Source organism: Crocodylus porosus, unplaced genomic scaffold, assembly GCF_001723895.1.
Source record: "Crocodylus porosus isolate Cpor-Errol unplaced genomic scaffold, CroPor_comp1, whole genome shotgun sequence".
NCBI classification, from domain to species: Eukaryota; Metazoa; Chordata; order Crocodylia; family Crocodylidae; genus Crocodylus; species Crocodylus porosus.
This window is the reverse complement of record NW_017728931.1, coordinates 29,954,533-29,970,935: the sequence shown is the minus strand read 5'-3', so window position 1 is coordinate 29,970,935 and position 16,403 is coordinate 29,954,533. Positions and strand designations below refer to the sequence as shown.

The 16,403-nt window shown below is 41.2% G+C and overlaps 1 protein-coding gene across 1 annotated transcript in view; it reads left to right on the top strand.

Moving 5' to 3' along the window:
* Positions 1–2,232: 2,232 nt before the first annotated feature.
* The window catches only part of PIK3C2G (phosphatidylinositol-4-phosphate 3-kinase catalytic subunit type 2 gamma), a 340,743-nt gene continuing 326,572 nt past the window's right edge, over positions 2,233–16,403 (top strand). The window contains exons 1-4 of the mRNA XM_019543878.1: positions 2,233–2,238; positions 2,353–2,435; positions 5,452–5,609; positions 14,028–14,139. Of these exons, the coding sequence (XP_019399423.1) occupies positions 2,233–2,238; positions 2,353–2,435; positions 5,452–5,609; positions 14,028–14,139 (359 nt within the window). The remainder of the gene's footprint in view (positions 2,239–2,352; positions 2,436–5,451; positions 5,610–14,027; positions 14,140–16,403) is intronic.

Here is a 16,403-nt window from a genome sequence, read left to right as displayed (position 1 = left end):
GGCTCAGAATAAACAAACAGCTTACAGCAAAAATTCTTTGTCCCCGAATTAATAAACCCGTTCTTAGTTGTTAGACCCCCAACTCCTTGCGGCACCCAGTGACTAGGGAGACGACTATCCAGTCACTCATAAGTCCTGCTACTCATTAGCCAGAGCAGACAGGGAGCAAACGTTACTTGTACACATTGCTCGCAACAGCTTTATTCAGAATAGAGACAGCTTCGGGTGAGCTCCCTCACAGATACCCAGTCTATGAACATGGGGAGCATCAATGAACAATAGTTTTTTTCACATATTTATACACTTTGGTTTATACTCATTACCATTTATTCCACCCTGACCCTCCTTTTGTTCTACCCATTTTTTCTCCCATCTTAAGCTCCGCCTCTTTACTGTGTGCTTCATTAGCGTAAAATTGACTATGCATTTTACTCATTTATATGTCTTTTGCTATGAGAGCATGTCTAAGACCTTGACTCCTGCTCTTCAGTCAATGGGTGGACTTTGACCAAAACTTGGAAACTTCTGGAGGCTTCTTCACCAGTCACCATTCACCTTTTTGCATATGTTCATTTCTGATTCCGTTACCAGTTACGTGTTGGTTTTCACATTCCAGTCTATTTTTCTGTCTCAGGTTGTACCATATTCCACCTTTTTTGGGCCCCTGTATCTTTTCTTGTTCCTCGCTGGTTCACAGCACACGGGCTTAATTGCTGCTTTTTCCAGAAAAATGGTTAACACAATTAAGATGGTTAGTTAGCATAAGCAAATGACTGGCTTAGCTATCATTCTGCCTTGTGGTCAGCAGCTTTTGCTAGGCCACAGGTTAAAGCCTTTATACATCTGCAAATCCAGTGCTTTCTGTATCCAAATATTGTCACCCTAACATTAGTATTATTAACTTTCATTCCATTTCTCTTATTCCAGTCTTGCATTCATCCAGTTTTTTGGTGTGATTTTTTTTTCGTGAATAATATTCCATCTGTCATCAAGACATTTCATTAGGATTTTCCTACTCTTTTGGCCAAGATGATTAATGAAAATCCATCCCAGAATCTTGAGGGATTTATTCCCTTCACAAGTTAACCTTCTTCCATTCCAACAGGACTTCTATCAGCATAAACTACTGTGGTCTCCTCATTATCCAGTGCATTACCCACCATAAAGCTCTTTGTACTACCCCCATCTTTTCCAGCTTAATTTATAATTTCCAGTGTGGCAAATGCTTTAGGGCAGTCCAAAAAGATCTACTAAAATCCCTTTGTCTAAAAAAAACAGATATCAAAGAAGGAAACCACAGTCTGCCTCTGATAAACTCATGTCATATTTAATCCTATTTTTCACATCACTCTGTCTTTAGTTATTCTTTTCCTTCAACAATTGTTCCAAAGCCTTGCATTCCAGGTGGATATGAATAAATAGTTCTTCAGGCACAAAGTTTCTAAGTTCTCGTATATATCATATGAAAAAAATACTCTCTGTAATATGAAATATAGCAGCTAGGCAATATACAATTAACAATACAGGAGGACACTGTGGCCCAGAACAACAGTTCAAACTGTTATTCTCATATCTAAATATATGTGCCACTGCTTTAATGCTCACTCAGAATAGGTTGTGTTCCTACTGTTGCTAATTGAATGGTTGCAGAGATTTGGACAGGGGAATCTTGAACCTCCAAGGGAAGAAGGGGAGGAATTAAGCATTGAAAATCAACGCAATTTCAGTGTGTCCTTTTCACATCTTTAAACTTACAGCTTTTGCTCTCAGAGTTCACTTCAGTTTTTGACCAGTGGGAAACGCTGAAGAAAAATTATGTTCCGTATGTTTTTCAAATGGAGAGTGGGGGACTTAATGGCTAGTGGGATTCAGGTTGTATTATAATGTCCTGAGTTGCCAGAACTCATGTATATTTCAGTGGTCACTTCTACACGTGATGCTATGGTGACGTAGTATCTACTGGCAAGGGCTGTGATGCTGCAGCTACATCACTGTAGCAAAGTGCCCTCTAGGTACAGCACGTTGCTACAGCAACATAACAGCTAAAAATAACTGCGCCACGCGTGTGGCACAGTATGAGCTGTTACTGCATCATCATTTAGTATTTCCAAAACGAAGTATTAAATGACAGTAACAAAGGCACCATGGGGACATATGTAGATGTGCCCAGTGAAATCCATTGGATCATTTCTGCTGTCTTGGAGCCCCGTCTAAATCCATGGAAATACGCTAATGAAAGTTAGTCCTCATTGAATTTATTGCAACATCAGGGCCCTATGCTATGATGATGCAGTACTTCTTACGTACATTAAGTGAGCTCTTTTTATCTTGTTTTAATTTTGATATTTTTAGCTTGCAGGTTGGTCAATCCAGCTGGTTGAAGTGGATCAAGGGAGTAATGAAAGCACAGCCTTCTTTTGCAGTGCAGTGAAGAAGTAAGTAATAAAAAACTTTATTCAGCCAAGTGTGAAGTTTCTCTTACTTCCATTTATTAGATCATTATTCCTGCATTTCTTCATACTATCACAATTCCAAATAGCTTTTTAAAATGTAAAAATACTCTTAATTTCATTTTAGAGGTTAAAATAGACAAGTAAGTATAGTTCAGAAAAGTCTGTCTTCCTATCCCTCCACTTTGTTACTGACATATATAACCAGATCTCTTCAACATTGATGTTTTCCACTGTATTGAACTTAAAATATATTTCCTGGCATATTGTGTCTTTTGAACAGTTTTAGCATCCCTGGAGTTTGGAGTCAAACATTAAAATCTGGTGGAAGGAGACCTCCCTGACACCAGAACTGCTTTTTATTCCACTCAAGGAAAATTCTGATTTGGCCACATTCTGTAATTGTGTGCAATTATCATTTGCCACTGGCAGTTATACTTGCTACTATGGATGGGAAATGAAGTTTTGCTATTTGTTGTACCTTCTTCAGTTTTTCTTTCTAAAAAGAAAAAAAAAAAAAGGAAAGCTCATACAAAACCCAAGAACATTAAGTAATACAAAACGTAAGACTGACTATGAAAATACAGTTCAGCCCCATTGTTTGTATTCATTACGAAGTCTTTAAGGGTACAACCAATACTATTTCCTCCCCACGTTTACACTTAAGTGGAAAGAAAATTATAATTTTAGCTTTAACAATTCTGCTTTTTGTAGACTAGTCAAACACTGTCTGTGCAAACATTTCTTTCTAAATTGTGTTCCCTGAAATTAACAGCTGAATATACTTCCAGCTCCAAAAAGAGTGCCCTTTTTCCAAACATGTCACTGTACAGAGTTCTCAATCTTTTTTTTTTCCACTGTTCATCAGTCTAAATCTAAATTCAATCCTAATAACATCAGATTCATGGAAGCATATTCCATATGACAAACCTTCCCGTCAGTTACTCAGATTGTTATGTCCAAACATCTTGCATTTAATTTTCCAGTCCAATTACAGGAAAAGCTCCGTATTGATTTTTTTTCCTCCTGAATGAATGTGTTTATTTACAGTATTAGAAAGATTGATACAAATCAAGCTCTTCTACTTTGTGCAACTTGTTTTGTGTGTCAGTCCCAGGCTTTTTTTTTAACTTTGTTTTTCTTGTATCAAATGAGAAAGTATCCTCAGGAGAAAATGTCATGTCAAAGAAAAGATGACGAAAAATCTCAAATAGATTTGCAGACAACTAACCCATTCAGTCTTAGTGAGCAAGCTTCTTCTAAGTCCCCAATGAATCTCAGTAACTGGCAGGTTTTATAAATCAGAGGCAAGATAGATAATTCAAACTCCATGTCATGCAAACTTACAGTTCTAGCTTATAGTTCAAATAGAAACCCATTGTGTTTTTCTCTAGGTAATATTTGTACAGGTGGCAGTCTATAATTGAAACATTTCATTGTACATATATCAAATTTAAAACAGTTTTCAAAACCCTTTATCAAGTTTCCTGGTACAATTGCGGACACAGAGCAAATGTTCGTCCAGCAGTAGCTTCAGAATACTGTTTAAAGTGAATTTGATACCAGAAAAACATGCCATTTTTGACAATGTCATGGTTCTGTGCTACAAAGTATAGAGTTCCTTCAGTTTCTGCAGACCACAAGTTTACTTCATGCTACTTTGCTGCACTTCATGGCAGTAAGCATCATGCTATACCAAATTACTAGAAATAAGTCATCTTTTTATACACAGAACAGGTGCAGCTTGTTCAGCAAACAGTGTAGATATTCCTCAGTCCTGTCAACCTGGGAGAGTGAGAGGGTATGTTGGTCTCCAGACTCATTCAATCATTGGCCTTTACACAGAGATACCTTAAGAGGATGAAGCTTGTAATCATGAAATTCTTTTACGTGTACCTTGCTCACTACTTTTACATAGGTCACCAAAGCAGCCTTTGTACAGTAATCACTTTTGTTACTGCTATACATCAAGCTCCTGTACTAAAGGTGCTGTCAGACTTCATTTCCTGTTACACCAGTAAACCATTCTGCCCCCGGCTTTTCATGGGAAATAACATACTTCTTCATTGTCTTATAATATTGGAAGCCCAGGGTTTCTTTCCACGCTATAGGAATGTGCACACAGTACAATACTGCTGTCTAACCAAGTTAGGAACCAACCCTGAAGTAACCTTATAATGAAGAGCTTTATATAACAGAGAGCTACACCACAAATAATAACTGTAACTGAAGACCACATGAAGTGCTGCCAGCGCATGAGCAACAAAACACTGCTTGCACAAAAAAAGGAATGCAGTTGTGCTTACTAAAGAGTATTTGATTTTAGTTATTAAAGCATTTGGCTAAATAGTGAACTGGAAAACTTCAGTTGATAAGATAAAGTGGATTTGCTTTAGGGTGTGCGTTTAACCTTAGATGATAGCCATGAGGTTTTCTAGGGCCCCTCAGACGATCAGAAGCATGGGTGCGCCCACCGTGCTCCACCACGAAAATGGCACCCAATGCCACACCAGGACTGAAACAGAGGCAGTTAGTGATCTAGCTCAATGGCTTTTACAGTTTACTTATTAGCATCTAAAGGAGCTTTCCTTAAACCTAAGTTAGAAATGCTCATGTTTTTGGTGATGAAGGTTCCAGGTGTTGTCCCAAAGCGAGTTAAAAATTACAACTTGTGCGTATGTATCTGAAATTTTGTTTAGAAAATGTGTCCCTTCTCTTGAAATATTTTTTAAATTTTTCAGTCATTTTTATTCAATCTTAGCTAATACCTTGGAAAAATATGGAAGAGGCAGCAGTTATCTCACCAAGGTATCAGAAGAAAACCTACTCTTGCCATTATATTCTGAATCTACATATAAATATAGTTAGTTTCCTCGACGCTGAACCATTCTATTGTTACTGGCATCTTATGGTAGTTTTGTCTCCTTCATGTGACAGGAAAGCTGAAATGATATGCATAAAATTGAAAATAATTTTATCATATGTCTTCATATGTCTGCAGAATACGAGATTCATGTCCTGCTTTTGACTTGAAGAAAAACACTGGGAAGATCTGGAGTGTTGCAACAATGGTCCCAAACCAGATCCTTTGTAAATCAAAGTTGAGAATAAGCATTTTGACAAACTGTTCCTCACAGCCACTGCATCTTACACCGTATGGTAAGCTCTTTGGATTTTCTTATCTTTCCAAGATATGGTACTACAGAAACACATAGAAACGTGTCTGTTATCCTATGAGATACTTAGTAACACTCTGTTGTAAGATGTATATTAACAAAGCACTTACTGTAGCAAGCACCCCAATGACAAAAATGTCTGAATGAAATTATAAATGTTCATGTAGTCACTATAAACTGTAACATTATACTTCAATAGCAAAACACAAAATTGTATGTGCATGCTACAGTTCTTATTCACAGGGTGCATTTGCACGTTCAATTAGTGTGACGTGATAAACTCCAGTGCAGTTCATGCCAGACTTAGTCTCCCAAGCACAGTGTCTACAAGTGTGCCTGGGACTGCAGCAATTTGACCCCAGGTGGAGCATCCCTGGGCTCCAGGTCATAGCATCAGGAAGCAGAGGGGCTAGCTGGGGCTGGTAATGCCCAAAGAGAAGAGTTGTGCAACTAGGCAGCAGGTAGGGATCTGGTCCCTGGCAGTACTATCTTACAGTGGCAAAAATTTGTTTGCTGCAGTCTAATAGCGCGGCAGCAGATTAGTCTACTGTACAGTTAAGCAGACACTGCACCCACAGTGTCTTCTTTAAAAACTTATAACTGGCACCTATACTGGCCCACTTATTGGAGGCCCAAGGGTCAAAGTTTTGATTGACCAAACTTACTTAAATACATGCCTAATCTAAGGGCTGTAGGTAATCCCACAGGAGTCATGGGACTACTTATATGGTTAAGTACCATGCTGAATCAGAGCCTGAATGAACACATACACTGAATTAGTCTCCCACTTCTTGATCACTAGGTCAGGGTAGTGGCTTACTGAGGGGAAGGTAGCATTGCCATCATTTGTGATATGTCTTTGAATAAATAAATGCAAATCCATATATTTTACTATGGCAACTTTGAGTGTAAAGAAACACTGGATGCATCTACACACACACTTTACTGCCAAGGAGACTAATTAACTTCACAGTAAAGTGTCACTATCTATATGTGTGCCAGTATTAGGGCACATTAAATTAATTAACTTTCCCATAAGATTGTACTGTTGGAGTGAAACACATGTGCACGTAGTAAAACACGCATGTAAATGAGAACAGATACTGACTGAGACACAAGGGTGCTAAGGTATGGGGAATGCCTGCTGCCTAGCCCCACATTTTAGCACTCTTGTGCCCCAACCATCCTCCTGCCTGATGCCACAACCCAGAGTCTGACATACCACTGACCCCCTGGGCCCTCTGCCAGCCTGGGGCTACTCTGCCCTGACTCGGTGCTGTTGTCCTGGGCACACATGTAGGTGTGCCCAGAGCTATTAACTCTGGCATGAACTGTGCTAGAGTGTATTGCTCTATCTTAATTTCATGTGTAGATGCACCCACAGAATTGCAAAGAAAATGAATGAGAACACCATTTTGGATTTTTCCCTCTTCTTACATCCCTTATCAAGAAACAATCTGGCCATAACAGGAAAACAATAGGATTTTGTTTCTTTTTGGGGATGAATGCTGAGAACACAAAATTCTGGGGCTGCAAGGAGTTAGTTTTTTAATATATTCTCCAAGCAACATAGTCCTGACTATACTTTTACTGGTACTAGGCAGTTTGATTTATCCTATTCGCATCTTGGGCAAGTGGGTTTTAGGGAGGTAAGCAACATTTTGAATTTTTATAGAGGGTTTAATCGAAGGCAAGACCTCAATCATTTAACACTCAGCATTAATAAACTCCTGTGATATAGAAAACACAGGTGAGGTCACCTTTCCCAAGATCTTGAATGGAGAAATCTCACTTTCTAGAAGGGATCTTGGTATACATTTTTGCCTTCATTATAGTTTAGATTACAAAGGGTGCATCTACACATGCATATTAATTCAAAGCAATAAATTGGCACATATTGTGCCGGAGTTTATTGTTCCCAGGCACCACACTAGCACATGCACCCACTGCAGCCCACTGAGCAGGGTCAGAGTAACCTCAGCTGGCAGGGGGCACAGGTGGTAAGCCTGCCAGCCCAGGGCTTCTCTGACCTGATGCAATGTGCTACAAAGGACCTGGCTAGGACCTGAGGGTGTTTCAGTCCAGGGCTAACGGGCAGGCAGCCTCCACACTGAAAAACCCTCCATGCCCCACCCAGCCAGGTCAGCATCTCCACATGCATTACTGCGCATGAAAAAACTCTATAGCTGGATAGAACAGGATAGGGTCACATGTGTAGATGTCAAGATGTTTACTGCACAGCTAATTAGGCAACTCCATGGTAAACATCTCATATAGACTCATGCCCACAGTCACCAACACCGAAAAGTCCTCACTTTGGTGAAACATAGGAACAAATAGATCTTGCCCCAAACTTGGTCACAAACTAAATAAACATTCAAACGGTTGGAGAAAATAAACACTTTCACTCCATTTAACAGGTGGGAATGAAAACATTGTCTAAAATCACATAGAAAATATAGGAATCAGGAAAGGATAAGAGATCTAGGGAATGCAAGCTCATAAAAGTCTAAAACTGAAGGTCTTAAAATGGGGTTGTATAATATCATTTTAAATTAAAGACTTTCCCATTTAATATCAATCATAGAACATTGTTTTCCTTCTTTTAGCATCATCTAATATAAATTAATATGTATGACACAAGTACATTTTCCTTTTTTTTTGTTTTATGAACAGGGATCTAGGTTTTCCATTCACCATGGAAAAATGCAGATTTTCTCCTTTTAAGGAGAAAAACATGGATCTTCTCTTTTTAAGAAGAAAAATGTAGATTTTATCCTTTTAATGGTGGGTTTCCCCCTTCAGACTGGCAGAGTTCCAGCTTGCAAGGGACTGCTTGGGGATGGGGGGGAGCAGGACGAGGGCAGTCAGTCAGGGAGCATTACATGCTTATGTGCACACACATGCACATGGCAGCCAGGCAGTGTGGAGAGCAGCTGCTGCAGCTCCATCCAGGTAAGTCTGGGGAGTGGGGATTGAGGCCCCACAGGGAGGGAGGGAAAAAGGGAGGGGAATGGGCAGGGCTAGGTCTGGGAGTGCTGCCCAGCCAAGGTGGTATGTGGGTCCTGGGGCTCAGGGCCAGAGCAGGAATACATGGCTGCAGGGCCTGGGCAGTGAATGGACAGAACCATGGGTGGTTCATCTAGGGGGTGGCCTGGGAGCTTGCTTCCTGCCATTGCGCACACTCTCAGGGGGGAGGGGGAGCATGAGGGGCAAGTGCCCTACAGTTTTGTGCATAGGGCAGGGGCAGATACAGATTGCCTGCTGCAGGTTTGGGGCTTCCCACCCTGCTGCCCTCCCCCATGAGGTTCCATGGCCTAGTGGTTAGGACCCAGCATGGCAGGACAGAGTGGAGTGGCAAGGCACAGTGACCTGCACCTCCTGGCATCTCCTGCCCACTGGTGGCAGCATGTGCAGGAACATGGAGGAAGGGGAGCCAGGCTCTGTGCTCTGCTTTGGCTGTAGCAACTGCCGCCTCTTGCAAGTGGCAGCCAGGGCCTGGGCACTGCTGGGGTCCAGGGGGCTGCAGGTCATGAGTGAGGGGTACCAGCAAGGCTGAAGGAGTGGTGAGCTGTGGTTTGGGCAGTATGGGACAGTAGCTGGGACAAGGAGCTGTTGGTTAGGAGTAGGGGCACCTGGAGGGGGTGGGCAGCTGCCGGCTGGGAGTGAGGGGCATCAGTAGAGCTGGGATGTGGGGAGTAAGGGGTACCAGGAGGGCCAGGGAGCTATGGGTGAGGAGTGAGGGGCACCAGCAGGGCTGTGGAGCCTATGGCTTGGGAGTGAGGGGCAGGGGCAGGGCACTGGTATATGAGAACTGCCACAAAGTGCGGGGGGGTGGTAGGACAGCTGCAGCTGGGCCTGCATGCTGGTGACCAAAAGGGGCAGGGAGAGTTCTGCTTTTTCTTTGATTAAAAACACCAAAATCAAATGCCAAAATATATAGGCATTTAGAATTTATTTTATTATAATGATTGAGGTACTGTTAGGCTTCCATATTGATTTAAAATTGTAAATATATCAATAACATATTGTATTCAGCTGAGACCTATATATACATAGTGGCATTTCATTTTAATCACAGAAAAATGCAGATTTTGTGCTTTTAATCAGAGAATTTGCTATTTTTAAGCAGAGAAAACCAGTATCTCTGCTTGTGAATCACTTGCCTGTAGTCTGTGCCATCATTGTAATGCAACACTACTGAGTATGTTTCTCTAGTTTTTGTGTGTATCTATTCGGGAAACAAATATTAATGAAATTCACACTTTAAACAAGCTATGAAAAATTACTATAGCTGCAAATGGTTATTGGACTAGAAATTTAAAGTAAACAAACCAGGGCTGGACATATTTTTAAATTAAATCTAAATTAAAACGAAATTTTTCTCAGAGAAGTTTGGGGTATTTATACATGTGCTCCAGGAGATGCTGAGAGGGAGCACTTCAATTTAGATTGGCCCCGAGAGCCACTTTAATGAAAGTGCCTGAAGTGTCACGTGTATCAGCATCCCCGCAATGAAAAATGGCAGTGGGGGTGCTTTAACTAAAGATTGTTGAATGACTTTTATTTAAAGTGCCCCCACCACCATTTTTCAGTGCAGGAATGTTGATACAGATGATGTGGGAGTCTGCTGGAGCACAGTAATTACAATGCGCCAGCAGACGCAATTAATCTAGTCTGCTCCGACGCATTGTAAGTACAGCGAGTTGGAGCACTCTCAGGGGTATATAGATGCCCTTTGTTTCCACTGAAACATTTTTCATAAATTTCATAGACATTAGGGCTGGAAGGGACCTCGGGAGATCAACGAGTCCAGCCCCCTGCCCAAAGGGCAGGAAGTCAGCTGGGGTCATAGGTTCCCAGCAAAGATAAGCATCCAATTTGCTCTTGAAGGTGTTCAATGTAGGTGCTTGAACCACCTCGGCTGGCAGACTGTTCCAGACCTTGGGGGCTCGGACGGTAAAGAAATTCTTCCTTATGTCCAGCCTGAAACGGTCTTGCAGGAGTTTATGACCGTTTGACCTCGTCATCCCTTGGGGCGCTCTGGTGAACAAACGCTACCCCAAATACTGGTGGTCACCCCAGATAAACATATAGGTGGCTGTCAGATCACCCCTAAGCTTGCGCTTTTCCAGGCTAAAGAGCCTCATGGCTCTCAGCCTGTCATCGTAAGGTCTATTTTCCTGACTTCTGATTATGCATGTGGCTCTTTTCTGGACTCTCTCAAGCTTCTCCACATCCTTTTTGAATTGTGGAGCCCAAAACTGGATGCATTACTCCAGCTGCGGCCTCAGAAAGGCTGAGTACAGGGTGAGAATAACGTCTCGGGATTTGCTTGAAAAGCATCTATGGATGAAAGCCAGCGTTTTGGTCACTTTACTAGCCGCAGTATTGCATTGTAGGCTCATGTTCATCTTGTGGTCAACGTTGACCCCCAAGTCTCTTTCTTCCATAGTGCTAGCTAGCGTAGCACTGCCAAGCCTATAAGAATGCTGCAGGTTTTTCTTCCCAAAGTGGAGAACCTTGCATTTTTCGGTGTTAAACACCATCAGGTTCTCATCCGCCCATTTGCTGAGCTTGTCCAGGTCAGCCTGGATCATTTGCCTGTCTTCTGGTGTGGATGCTTTGCCCCAAAGTTTGGTGTTGTTGGCAAACTTGGCCATTCCGCTTCTGATGCCAATGTCCACATCATTAATGAAGATGTGGACATTGGATTTTTTTTCTCAGAAAAAACTGAAACCCAAAAAATGTTATTTTTCATTTAAACTGAAGACATTATTTTTGTTTGTTTTGGTATTTTTTTCATTGAGAATTTTTTTATTTGTTTCCTCAGAGTCACATGAAAAATAATTTGGGATTTATTGTTCTACCTTTAAAAAAAAAAAAAAAAGCCTGAAAAATCTGGACCAGATTCTCTTGCATGCCATGACTGTTTTGAGGCAAAGCTGCCCCTAAAACTCTATTTAGCTGGCTAATTAAGCCAATTTACTGCTGTCATGTATCCATACTGTGGTGCAAAACAGACGCAACATCTGGTTTTTTTGTTTGGGTTTTTTTTTTTTTGGCAGGGGTAACAATGGCGAGAAGGGTTGGATTGCAGTTTTTTTATATTTGTATTGATCTTTGAGTAATTGACAAAATATGACTTGTTGGAAGGGATTAAACTTAAAAAAAACCCTACAACTTGGCTTACGGCTCATACGCAGAGAGTGGTGGTGGATGGGTTGGTATCGACTTCGAAAAATGTGGGGAGTGGCATCCCCCAAGGATCAGTCCTTGGGCCAGTGCTGTTCAATATCTTCATCAGTGACCTGGATGAGGGCATGAAAAGCACTCTGTCCAAATTCACAGATGACACCAAACTATGGGGCAAAGGAAACACAGTGATGGGAAGAAACCAAATCCAGGTGGACCTGGACAGGTTAGAGAAGTTGGAAGAGAACAATAGGATGCAGTTCAACAAGGACAAGTGCAAGGTGCTGCACCTAAGGAGAGGGAATCACCAGCACACCTGTAGGCTGGGGATGACCTTGCCAGCAGCACAGTGGCAGAAAGAGATCCTGGAGTCATTGTCGACTCCAAGATGAATGTGAGCCATCAATGTGAAGAAGTAAGTAGCAAAGCTAACCGTACTTTGCATAACAAATAGGTCCAGGGAAGTGATGCTTCCCCTCTTTGTGGCACTTGGTCAGGCCGCAGCTGGAGTACTGCATCCAATTCTGGGCGCTGCAATTCAAGAAGGTTGTGGACAACCTTGAGATGGTCCAGAAGAGGGCCACTCATATGGTTAGAGTCCTGCAGAGAAGGCCCTATGAAGAAAGGGACTTGGAACGTTTCAGTCTCCGCAAAAGATGGCTGTGTGGGGATCTTGTGGCACTATACAAATTCACCAGTGGGGGGGAGGGTGCCAGGGAATAGGAGATGCTCTGTTTACCAGAGCACCCACTGGAATAACCAGAAGCAATGGCCACAAGCTGATAGAGAGTAGATTTAGGTTGGACAGCAGAAATAACTTCTTCATAGTTAGGGTTGCCAGAATCTGGAATGGGCTTCCAAGGGAGGTGGTGGTCTCACTTATTTGGGGGGTTTTCAAGAAGCGATTGGACAAACACCTGGCTGGGGTCACATGACCCCTGCACTTTTTCCTGCCACTGGCAGAGGTCAGACTCAATGATCCATTGAGGTCCCTTCCAACCCTAACACTTATGAACTTCTTTATGTTTTGGTTATTTGGGTTGTAGACAATCTGACTGGATGAAAATATTTCTTCAAAATGTAGTGATTGTACATACCCTGAATAAACATAATCTTTGTATGTAATCTCTTTCATTTTGGGACCAAATCCTCCCAAAAGGTCTCAGCCTGATGGAAAATGGATTAAACGCTGAAACTAGTTTATGTGCATTGAGCTTCTGTTCTGTTACAGGTTTAAACCAGTTTCTGATCACTTAAACCAGTTCATGTGTAATTCTGTCCCTAGCCCTAGGGTCAGCTGACCCTCCACTTCCCCATATAAACTCCTGACATGGTCCACAAAGCCTCTGGGCAGCAGGGTTTAACTTGACCCTGGATCTCTGTGTTGTTCCTGCTGATTTGTTTCTCTATCCTGCTCTCTGTGTGATCTTCTGGCTTCTTAATTCAGCTTGCTTCTTGGCTCTGCTCTCTACATGATCTTCTGTCTTCTAGATTTGGTTTGATCCCAGTCCCTGCTCTTGGCTTGACCTCCTGGCTCCCTGACCTGGTTGTCCTCAGATTCTGTTCAGCCATCTTGACTGTGCTCTGTGCCTGAACTCCTGAATGGCCCCAGGCTCAGTTATTCACATTCTGATGTGACAAAAAAGTGGATGCAGGCCTGGGAAGAAATCCTCAGACCACTAAATTATATTCCTCAAGACCTATTAATATACATCTGTATGCAGTGCTGCACCCAGCCATTGCCGGGCATGGTTAAGTGAAATGGATGTAGCAGGTTATATTGGTAGCTAAATCTCTGGAATAGCTTTTGGGCCTTGTTTAAGAGAAGAAATCCGTTTGCTATGGGTAATGTAGACTTGCTTTCAACAAGAATGGGGAAAAAAGTATATCTTTTTTTGGAAAATTACTTGGGTCTCTTCCATTCCTGATTTATAGTTGATCAGCTTATAGTTTAAGACACATGTACTCTCAAAACAAGGCTGAGTTCAGGATAGGATAAATGGCAAAAATTCACTCTTCTGTGAAGTCACAGGGAAAAAAAATAAATGTTAAATCAGTTGCGACTCATTTTGATTCCTCTTGATGGAGCTAGACTGCAGCAGTAGTTAACAATTACACTGTGAATCTTATATTCTCTGCTACAAAATCTTGCCAACAATTCTCTACCAAAATCCTATTAATTTTTTCTTGCTATCTTTGTTTACAGCTAGCTGCATTGTCCGTGACTTAATTGCAGAGATCCTCCGCTGCACAGATCAATATCCAGAGCAGGAAGAGTGTTTTCTCATTTTGTGTGGGTCTGATGAATTTTTACAAAAGTACGTATCTTACTAAGAAATGCCGTTGACTGTTCCTTGCATTGTATATGCAATGCACCAAATACTCAAGTGTTGTACTGTGTTTGAAAACAAAGCAATAGGGAAAGAGTAATAGCAGTGGATACAAGACACAAATCTTCAGCTCATCTTCCTCAAGTTTTGGGAGATATTCACACACTGGGATTTGTTCCAGTCACATTTCAAATGCTTAATTTCTTAAGCATCTGTAATATACTGTGTTTACACTGGTCTGTATTCAGATGGCAGCATAGTTTACTTCTGGAAGCATTGGTCAAACAGGTAGGAACACCTGCCCTCGAATTCCAGCTCGTCTCAATTTTCTGTGCAGCTCTGTATAGTTAGTTTTGCCTTTCTCTCTGTCATGATTCCCTTATGCCTAAAATGGGGATGCTAATGCCTGTGATGTCTCTCAGGAAATATTACAAGTATGAGTTGATGTCACTTAACTCGTAGCTCTGCAATCATGAAAACTACTAAATAAAGGAAGACAAGTGCTATGAAGTCTTGCCATATAAGGTGGTGTTTCTTTACAGTATATAGCAGTAGTAGAGTAAATGAAGGCACTAAGATGCTACTGAGTGTATGACTGTGAAGAGAGATCGTTATGTGTACGTGCAGTGTGAGGGAATCATTAGAAGTAGGCCTTTCAGAGCATCAGATAGTAACTTGGAACTTCATTTCTAGCAGGTAATAAAGAGCATATCTATGTACTGTACTGGTGAATTCTATAAAAGCTACTAGAAAAGTAAGTTCACATGCCTGTAATCAAATACATTTTGAAGCTCAAGATATAGACATGAATTCCTTAGCATTTCTAAGCTGGCTCTGCACTTGCTCACTTTTTGGTAAAACAGGAGCAAATACATTAAAATGAAGAATAGTAAGCTAGTTCAAAACAGGACCCAGGAAGATGAGAATCAAGACCCTTATTTCCATTTATCTTAGATCTGTGATGAATAAGAGGGTCTGGTTCCCTTCCCCTTCTCCCCCCTTCTCATTTCCTATTAATTGCTAATAAAATGGAAATAATAAGCCATTGTTTGAGGATGAGCTCAGTATGTCTCAGTACAGTGTACAGTGTGTTCTAAACAGCTTTATTTTCAGTTTTTTGGAAGAGAACTCATCAATAGTGGACTGTCTTAATGCTGTACTTGCAGAATCTCTGCATATTTCATTAGCAGTGAAACAAGGTCAATAATGTTCTCAGTAGTTTTCTTTCCCTCTTTACCATAGTTCAAAAAACACTGAGCTGAAGATCTGGCCTCCACAGATGTAATTCTACCCTGCACCGTTCTTTGATCCCTTTTCTCTTCCTCATCAGAGCCCTTAAAATACATTTTGAAACCCTGAACCAAAGCTGTTCCTAAGGTAACTTAACTTGAAGGCTGTAGGGATGATTCAGAAATGAATTTGGACTTCCATCTGTAATTTCTGAGATTATGAGCTGCTCTTTCTTTGCTATCCTTCTTTGAATGTGCATAGTAAATTTGAAAGTACACTGACAAAATACAGAAGGGTGGTGAATTCCAGAATTAGGTTTCTGAACTATAATGCAGCAAGGAGGATTATGTGCCCAAATGTTGCCCCTGCTTTCTTTTTATAGTCACATTGATAGTAAACATAAAGCCTCCGAGCTACCCAATGAACTGTACCTCGCCTCGTGGTGGTTTAATGAGCCAATGGGATTTTGGGAAAGGCATGCATTTGTTATGAGATTGAACTGTATTATCAAGCACTTAATGATGTCTCCTGTAGTAGAATCCAAAAACTTTGATGCCTGGAATCTTTACATGAATGACTTTTTTTTGCTGGAAGTGAATAAATACATTCTTGTAGCTTAGCTTGAAATAACATGGCATGTGGCATTGGCACATCAGTGAAGATGCAAATTTGTTATCCCCCTCACTTTTTTTGTATGCCCCTGAGCTACTGAAGTATCTGAGCTTTTCCTGAGTGAAAACTTATATTCACAACAACCTCACAAATTAAAGGAAGTTTAGATCCAGGACCTTGTTTTGAGGCCCACAGTGTCCACTGTGAAATTCTGGTTTAGAATTATGTTCAGTTTCTGGTTTTCAATTTAAATTTTTGCTTGGTTTCCAAGCTCAGAAAGCTAGGAGTGTCACAGACTAAATGATACCTTTTTCTCTCTACATTTTTTGTAAGTCTGCTTTACACCATCTCTAGAACACTGTCAGGATTCATGTTTGTCTTTTCTCTGCCTCTTCCATCATCTTAAATTA